General features: G+C 41.6%; 1 protein-coding gene across 10 annotated transcripts; it reads left to right on the forward strand.

Annotated features, from left to right (window-relative positions):
* The first annotated feature begins 653 nt into the window (after nt 1-653).
* On the forward strand, nt 654-3,685 carry LOC147614768 (uncharacterized). 10 transcript variants are annotated; one of them, XM_086780105.1, is made up of 8 exons: nt 654-790; nt 1,169-1,228; nt 1,478-1,672; nt 1,858-1,973; nt 2,054-2,166; nt 2,277-2,462; nt 2,750-2,971; nt 3,074-3,685. In XM_086780105.1, the coding sequence occupies exons 1-6, from the start codon at nt 760-762 to the stop codon at nt 2,431-2,433; spliced, it is 672 nt and encodes a 223-aa protein (XP_086636231.1). In that variant the 5' UTR covers nt 654-759; the 3' UTR covers nt 2,434-2,462; nt 2,750-2,971; nt 3,074-3,685. The 10 variants fall into 10 exon arrangements, with proteins under 10 accessions (XP_086636231.1, XP_086636237.1, XP_086636238.1 ...); XM_086780111.1 differs by having other exon boundaries at nt 2,277-2,319; XM_086780104.1 differs by having other exon boundaries at nt 661-790; nt 2,277-2,535.
* Nucleotides 3,686-9,666: the final 5,981 nt, after the last annotated feature.

A 9,666-nucleotide genomic window follows, 5' to 3' on the forward strand; every position in this document is an offset into this window, starting at 1 on the left:
AGATACTAGGGATTTCAAAATCTTTCCAATGCATCCCTTGGTGTTGAATTTCTAAATCATGGGCAAGGATACTATCCATGACACATAATTGTAGGAAGACACTTGTCTGAAGGGGAACAAAACACAATCACCTTGGAAGCTCTTGGTGATCTTCTCTTCACCAGTTTTATAAGTAAAACTTCAAAAATTTGATTCTTTTAATTCAAGGCTATGCAAAATTATAACCGGTTATTCTCAATTTGACCCGTGAAATTTACGCTAAAGGATGGTTTTTTTGACACTGCGAGTCCATTGAGTCATAGAGTCGGAGTGCCTCGACTATAATAGGCACGGTGCATTTAAGAAGCCAGGAGCATGGCATTGACGGTGTGGAAGTCGGCGGGCATCTCGAGACGTTTTTAATCGCTGAGATTTAAAATGGCCGGAGTTTTTCGGGGTGGTGCCCGAGTTCAACGCAACGTGCCCGAGTTTAGCGCCACACCGAGTTTCGAACTTGCATACCCACATAGCCGCGTGAACAGCTTACCACTATGATACACGCATTTCGCAGGTCCATGGGCGCGCGACTTGCTTAGACTCGGCTTAGTGCAGGTGTCCGGAAAAATGCTCCACTGAGAGGACGACACGTGTAAGTTTGCTTTTCGTTTTGAAAACTTTTCCTTTTTGAAATTTGGCTGCCTCGTTCTTCAAATTTTGAAACCTTCTGATTTTCGGTTTTGCTGAATCTTTTCTGCGCGCAGGAAGCTCCGTTCTCAGATCATGAGCTACTCGCCCGCCCCGAAACCATCAGGTGAGGAGGGCCTTCTGTGTTTTGTTGATTTCCTTTCAATTTTTCCTCTTCTCTTCGACAGGCTTTTCTAGGGTTTCAACTGTTTTTTTTCCCAATCGCTGTAGGGTCCTTTTTTTCCTTGAAAATCTAAACCCTAACCCTAATTTCACCCCCTAACTTTGACCCTAGTTTTCATTATATATGCCATAGAAGGACACATGCTTTTGCAGAGAGGGTATGCTTCTCTGGGCACCGTAAAAAACCATGATTCCTTGTTATAAAAACAGTATAATTTTTCAAACTATTTAGGTGTGTGGATGCATGATGTGTTACTACACGCACAGCTTGCTTTTTCTTACATGTTCAGTTTACATAAAAGCATGGTTTCCCTTTTTGCAAAGATAGTGCCGGTGATTCCTGGAACCCAAGCCCACAGGAAGGACAGGTCCAGTGGAAAAGGTAAGCTCCATCTTCTTCAAGCTTGCAGTTTGATTTCAGTTTTTTGTGCTATGTACAGACAAACTTGCAAGGTTCTGAGCTGTCTCAGGATAGTTACTCGTTCCCATGGGTAAGGAGGATTTCCCTGTCCAAGACATTTGGCTGGTCATGATGGGTCGCCTCATCTCATTACCTGTAACCATCATTATGTGCGACCGCCCTCAGTATGTTTATAGCTGATGCTTTAATATGAACTGTAAATGGCCTTAGCAGGGAGGAGGCGGAAGGCTGCATCACAGCAAAGGAGATCTGATCAGCAAGGTTGGGATGAGATACAACGTGACGAGGAGCTTTATGTGACACCTAGACCCATTCCTAGGTGGCAGGCAGGACGATCTACTAGGCGCTTACATCAGGATGGCTATGAGGATTTTGAGGATGACACTGATCTCCACATAGCCCTCGGTAATTGTTTTGACATTAGCTGATAGTGAAACATTGCCATGCATCTGGTTTTTGTATTTACAGTGTTTGTTGTTCTGCTGTCTCTCTCTCTCTCCCTCTCTCTCTGTGCACACGCATGTGTGTGTGACTGCAGTGCAGTGCACAAATAGGGTCTCAAAGTCTGGTGGCTTGTGTTTGTGCTGCAGCTCTCTCTCTTTCCCTGTCTGAGACTGGTCCCAGTGCACACGATGATGATGATGATGATGGGCAAGGTGCCAGCCTTGTCAACATGTTAAGAGAATCACGTAGCTTGTCCTACGAGGTAACGTGCCAGCTGTTTGTTATGTACATGGATGTATGAAGCTGATGTTGCACTGGCTAATGTGTCATGTTTTGCAACACTGGTCACTTCTCTCACAGAATCTTGTGCTGCTGGAAGATGTGAAATGCACGGCTTCCTCTGCCACAGTGGACTCACTGACTTATTGTATTTACGACAACACATATTCTGATGAGTGAGTGACTCCATATGGACAGAAGCTTATAATCTTGCTATACAAGATGCAATATGAATGTGTTAATGTGATTGCCTGATCAATTCTCTTATATGTTTGTTATCTGCCAGGCTTTGCACTATCTGCCAGCTTGACTATAAAGACGGTGATTTGGTAATGCTGTTGCCATGTATGCACAGCTTCCACAACGCATGTGGTTCTGAGTGGCTACTAAGCCATTCAAAGCTTTGCCCGATGTGCAAGCTTGATGTTACAGAGAAGGTCTAAGGGACGTTCTCTGTACAGTTTGTAAAGATGTATGTCATCATGGTATTGCTGCAGCTGGAGTCCCCTTGGGATCTCTCCCGTCATCCATTCACTTTTTCACAAGTTTGTGTACATTTATCTCCAATTGTGGATAGTTTGCATTCTTTTCGTTATCCCCTGTTGTGGACACACCCATTCGATCGTTTTATAGCAGTTTTTCTCCTGAAAGGCTGTGATTATCCCGTTTGCAAGTTACATATAAGTGGTAGGGTCATTTTCTCTCTGGGCCCTTGGCTTCTAGCCCTAGGGAAGACAACTTTGATTTTTCTTTTTGCAGGATATAAGGATGTTTGCACATGTAATGGTCCCGGTCAGCTAAAGCAGCAGATGGACGGGCAATTTTACCTGTGCTGTGCCACGGTTGAAAACCTAACAGACATCAGACATCCAGGGCCCAGGCCATGGCTTCCGGCAATTTTACCTGTCCATCACAGTACTGTACAGCCCATTGACACCATCCATTGCACTGAATTGGTGGGACTGACCTGCGCATCAACAGGTACTTTTAAGCAATCATGGTTGGACATAAATCTACGATTTGGATGGTGCCATCAGAGATGATCTCTCAGGACCACCTTGATTGGTTGATTGCTCTTTCCAGGTCTGACTGCTGTGCACCCTTATATACCTCCACGTCCGTTCAAACCATCCATCCACCATCAACCGTCCCTTATCCTAGATGGTGTCCCTTAAATTGCCTTCTTACCCCCTTGGATGTAGCATTACTGGTTTTGTGGCATGATCGTGAGAGTAAGAAGTAAACATGCGTCTAATACTGTCTGATCGTATCTACTTTTGGACCAGTGGAGCAAGTACCAAGTGCATGGGGTGTCTACTGATAGAATGGAGGTAGAACACAACCCATAAAGTATGATTTAGGTGGAATGAATGTGGTGGAGGTATTCTATGTGGATGCATGGGAAAGGAAATAGTGCGAGCCCTTAATGGGAGTTTATGCATACCGATCAATAATACTGAAAGCATTTAAGGTTCAAGAACAACAGCTCAATGACATGAAAGGTTCTGTATCCATTTGCTTTTCTAAGATCGAGTGCAGCCAGTGGCAGCCATGGCTTCTATGATCATGTTGTGCAACTTTTTTCCTGTGTTAAATGTGACTGCATTTTGCACTGAGCTTCTTGTATGCAACACATTTTCTGCACTGAGCTTCTTGTTCATTTCTGCAAGACTAGTGAATATATATTCTTTTTGATGTGCCTCACCCATTTGAAGGACTATGGACTGTCCCACATCTTGTGACTCCATTGCACGCGAAGGGCTATGCAAGAGCAAACAAAAAGACTTGATTTAAAAATCTCTTACATGCTTGGATTGAGATTCTCTATTTTTATTAGAGAGCTTTGTTAGAGTTTCTGTATTCTAGTAGAGAGCTTTGATAAGTTTGATTCTTATCCATATGTATGTGCAGTCATACAGTATCCAGTTCCACATTTTGTAGATAATGCATCATTACCTGGGAGTTCTAAAAGACTTGCTTTACAAGTCTCTTACATGTTTGGATTAAGATTCTCTCCTCTATCAGAGAGCTTTGTTAGAGTTTCTCTCTTCTGGTAGAGAGCTTTGTTGATAAAGCTTGATTCTTGTCCATATGTATGTGCGGTCATACTGCATCCAGTTCTACATTTTGTAGATAATGAATCATTACGTGGGAGTTCTAAAGTTATTTCTTGGTTGAACATTCAAGAAGCTATGTACATTAGATGAGAAACTTTAACCTCACAAAGTGGACATTCATGGAAGGCCAGAATGGCCTATGATGTACAGAATGTGGTCAGTTTATATAAAAAGGAAATCAAACTTATTGTGCAATAATGGAGACATTAGATTAGGAGAGGTGCGAATGTGCTTGCTCCTTGTTAAAGTTATTGGATTTCAAAGGTGCATGAGAATCTTGTATTTTGATGGGTTGTGTGCTAATCCCTTGGTGATGTTTCTTTTATTTCTTTTTGGATACTTTGCAATCCTTTGTCAATGGCTTTGGTTCTAGAGATGCTTTGGTTTAGGATAGCTTGGTATAGCTGGTCGTTGTGTTGAGGATCTTGTATGGTGTGTGTTTTTCAAGTTGTCTCCTATTGAAGAATATCGTGCTCCCCACTCTCAACCTCATCCGATGTTTGAATGTGATTTCCTCATCTTACATGGCTTGTTAGGGGTCTATCTCCATGCCTCTGTATCTCATGCATAAAAAATCTCATATGTATGATCTTCATATTTTATTACCCATTGGAGATCCCAAAACTCTCTCAAAAAAGGCAATGAAAGGAGCTACCTCCAATCCCAGGGTGACAAGGGCATCAAAGAATGTCATGATCATATTCTTTGCAATACTTGCATCTCTTGATTCTCTCATATGAGTATCTCCGTCTGAGAAGCATGCTAAACCATCAAAAAACAATTAGAAAAAAACACTTACATTACAACCATTAATTAGGATTAGGATCATTATTCACATCACATCAAGTCGAAAAAATCGTAAAAGACAAGGCCAAACCAGCTGTTAGGTAGGGGACGTGAGTCCACAGTCTCACGTAAAAGATGTTTGGACAAGGACAAGCTCACAGACTTGAGCTTGGACAAGGGAGATGTGAGTGTTGATATGTGAGCTGCGAGTCTAGACACATGAACTTGTAGATGTGAGCTTGGAGACGTGAGTTTGGAGGTAGATATACTTAATATAGTATGGACTAATAATTATTGTCATAAAGACTTGTATGGACATACCTATCCATGTCCTTGGAAGATTTTTTTGTCTTACAATTTGTATCAGCTATAAATTCTAAGAAAAATTCTTATTCTTTATAATTATTGAAAAATCAAAGACACTTATTATCTAATAATTGCAGACCAACATTGTCATAGGTATAGTTTCTTGATTTTCATGTCCTAGATAAGCCCATTTCATACAAGGGAAGTACATGAGCCGAGTTCATATAAAAAATGCGTGCGCTCGCATATGTAAGCAAGCACAAGTAATCTTGGATATGTGAGCCTAGAGAGACGTGAATATGGACACATGAACCTATATACTTAAACTTGTAGACATGCTTCTGTTGAGACATTCATGTCCAGCAGTTGTACAAACAAGGATGAAATATTCAGAATTTCCTCTGTATCTTTCACAACCTCCTGACATGCATCACAAGCTTCCTGATCTTCTTCTTTCACGGCTAACATCAATCGAGCAAAATATTTCTTCAGTCGTCGTAAACCATTCACTCTCCTTTTATGCTTCTTTCCATTCAAATCAGCCAGCTGATAACTCCCATTATCAAATTTTCTCTCAACTTTATACGGACCTTCCCACTTTGTCTGGAATGCAGTATGAAAAGTACTATCCAACTTGCTATTATACCTGAGAAGAACCAGATTACCCTCTTCAATTTCTTTCTGCTCCACCTTCTCATTCTCTCTCTCTTATCTTTTCAATGCACTCAAATCTTCATAGAATTGTAGTCTGAATAATAACTCTACATTGATCTTGAATTCTACACTCAAATCGAAGATGTGAGCTTGGAGATGTAAATCTAGATATGTGATTTTATTTTATTTTTGTATGAAATTATTCTCAAACTTGCATTAGAAACACTAGGGACCTTTGATGTGAACTTGATCTAGACTAATAGTTAGAAATGATAATATAATCAATTAAAGTGCATCAAACCACTCCTTCTCAAACCCACCAAGCCTTCGTTCGATCTTAACAAATGACCAACACTCAGTAGAGTGCTCTCTTGTACTACACGAAGGAGGAATATTCCATAGTACACGTAATAACAACCCAAGCAGGAGTCCCACTCTCCTTAGGAACCCATTATAGAAACACCTTTACCATAGAACCAAGTTCCAGTTCTTCTCTATTTGGATACGGAGAGGTTTAAGGAGCTAGTGTCAGGGACTACCTCATCACAAAGGGATCCACAAGGGCATTCATAGAATGTGTACTCAATCGTCACAATGAGTCTACAATCTCAAAGCTAGGTTGATGGAGGACACGTGCCATTGGAAACCATGTAACTTAACCTCATAGGGCAAGAGATTCCATATCCTGAAACAAAGGATTTCCCGCAACCACCTCCTTACATTCCACCACCATGGCACGGGAATACGTGAAGATACTCTAAGGATGTCATTTGAAATGGGAAGGGAGGTTGCAACAAACACAACACCTAGAGACTCAGAGTTGGGCAAAACCAAGCCAATCCACATCTCAAGGATGTGGAACAAATTTTATGGAAATGTAGATTTCATTCAATACCTTGAGAAGTTCGATTAAATTTGTAAGGCCATGGGATGGATTGATGATCCTACTAAGATCTGTTCATACGGTCTTTGTCTTTAAGACAAAGTAGGCTAGCGGTTGAGGTCTCTCTAAACCCACTTGAAAAGGCTAGCTATGAGGTCTCTCTAAACCCACTTGAACAGGCTAGCTATGAGGTTTTGAGACACTTTCATAGTGGGATTCACCAAAGACTGGAGCTAGATGGAGCTTCATTGCATATATTTATAAACCTCAACCAGGAGAGGGGTGAGAGGATGCGGATTACATTGCTAGAATTAAGTATTTCCACATGAGATGCATCAACCACAAATGATGATGATCTATTGCTCATCGATCAATTTATGATTGGTCTTAAGAGCAAAAGGCTGAATGATCATCTCTATAGGTCTAGGAACTACATCTTTGATGAGTACTTTTGTGAGGTAGTAGACCTAGTGGGGATAACATGTAAGACAAGGAAATAGAAGTCATCCACTTGAACCAAGAGATAGGGGACACATCATCCACTTGAACCAAGAGATAGGGGACGCTTCATCGTTGGCCAAGGGTGCTCAACCGGTACTAGCTAGAGTCCTAGTTAAGGACATGAGCATGGACGAATTGGTAGAGAATCTACTAAACCATCTAGACCAACGGTGGTAGGGATAGTCTCAAGGGAAACCTCAAGGTCAACACCAGCCAGTATCTCAAGCATGACACTCGCGTTTGTTCCCATGAAGAGGCCTGGTTTGGTGTGTAATTTGCCACCATGGAGTGTCCAATGTTGAGGCCTAGATAACAACATTATTGTGCTCATTGCTAGTGCCACGAGAACCCGGCACAACATATGCTCCCGATGCCAAAGCAACCACTAGCTCTATTGCCCATACCAAATGCTTCTCAACTGGCAAGCTCCATGACCTATATATCAAAACCTCGTATCGCAGATATGTATAAACTTCCACCAATGCCATACCCAACTTTGATATTACCACCCCAACTAGTTCCTCTTGGAACCATACTAATACAACAATACTTGGGACATTACCCGTGGACCCCGAGAGTCCAAAACAAGAGAGATATGAGTCATATGAGTAGTACTATGATTTATATGAATATCCAAAGCAATCTCTAGCCATAGATTATACCTCTTTGTTTGAGGACATGGTGTAAAAACAAAGAGCAAAAGACATCAATAATATGGCACATAGGCCACCTCTTTAATGCTTCATTATAAGGCCCCCCCACCGTGTTGTTGCCAAGTTCCTCATAGAGCCACCATCGCACCTAATTCCCCAACTCCATCCTTGAATCTAGTGCCAAAACCATGTCATTCCATTTGGAGGCACATGTTACAAGTGTGGATTCAAACATGTCCTCAAGGATTATGACCCGTGGGCCAGAACATCGGCCGTTTCAAAACAATGACCTTTAACTTGCTACGCATACAAGGTGGACTTATTCATATAATCCTCCATAATGCCATCATAAGGCTCCAAACCAAGTTGAGGAAAGTTGCCAAGGAAACATCCAAGGCAACAAAGAAGTAGAAAGCTCAAGCTTCGACCTCAAAACCAATAGCCTAAGAGCCAGAGGTGCAAGCCCCAAATGGTGTAGTAGCCCCTAAAAAGACCAATGAACCAAAACTCAAGGTCTAGAAGAAGAAAACCTAGAAGAGCACGTGTAAACATAACACACAATTAGTTGTCAAGGGCAATGACAAACCATTGAAAGTGGTTTGAACCGATAGCTTTGAAGTTGCCCCCCTTGCATGGAGACAACTTGAAATGTCCCATTCAAGGTAGCTCTTCCCAAGGAAAAGAAACCCATTGACTACAAAAAACTTCCAAGGAAACTTAGAGTACCCCAATCCCTTGTTGGAGAAAGAGAGAATGAAACAAGCCCAAGAGCTTGTATAAGGAAGATGCAAGTTGAACTAGCCAATACTTAAGGAGTACAAACCATTGACCCCGCTGAGGATAACCTTGACTCCATTCTGGAGCCAATCATAGAACCAATGAGGGGACCTTAGTGCCTGCCAAAGGCCTTTACCGAAACTATCACCATTGTTAAGAGGCCACAAAAAGTGCTAGTTTTGGAGCCTTTACCTCTGGAACCAATCCGACTAGATTCTGTATTTATCGAGAGTGAGGTTTTTCTAGCAGCAGTGAGGTATTTTTGGCGACGTGTGTTAGACTATTTCGCCTCCTCAAATAAAATTATATTTTTATATAGAGAAGTATTTGTGAGGATGAGTCTCTCTCTCTCTCTCTCTTTCTCAACAATGAGTTATCTTTATGAGGGATGTCGCTATCAAGTGTCTATGTCAAGCCGCCCCTACAATCTTAGCCTACCCAAGGACCTTTACAACCTCAAGAGCCTTCAGATTGTCTACCTTTCATTTCTGGCATACACCCATCATGTCCCACTGGGTGTGCCAAGTATTAGGGGTCTAATACCTCATGCCTTATTATTACATTTATATGGTGCTTAGACCTTAGGGGGGATGCACCCATTCATACATGCTCATACTTTTCATATGGCTTGCCAATGCATATTAATGCCAAAATCTTCGCATGTCGACCGGACTACACGTTGGAATGGCAACTTTGGAACCGCGCAATGCATATGTTTCTCCACCTTCCTTAGTTCAAGAAGGACGGATCTATGTTGGTCGTATCTGCGTCTCCTCATTGAGTGCAGTGTAGACATTTTCTTTCCCGAACTAGCTTCTTTACCTACTTTAGGATCATTTGTAGATGAGAGCCTTGCGGTCTTCTTCGTACACGCCATCTGAAAATAGTCATAATGTTACATGACAAGTTTCTCAATAAATACATAAGACAATAAAATAGCAACAAATCACTACTACAATGCGATTTGGGCATATCAGATACAATCACAACACAATCCTC

The sequence above is a fragment of the Cibotium barometz genome, chromosome 41, assembly GCF_041138505.1.
Source record: "Cibotium barometz isolate CiBa-2024 chromosome 41, ASM4113850v1, whole genome shotgun sequence".
Taxonomy (NCBI): domain Eukaryota; kingdom Viridiplantae; phylum Streptophyta; class Polypodiopsida; order Cyatheales; family Cibotiaceae; genus Cibotium; species Cibotium barometz.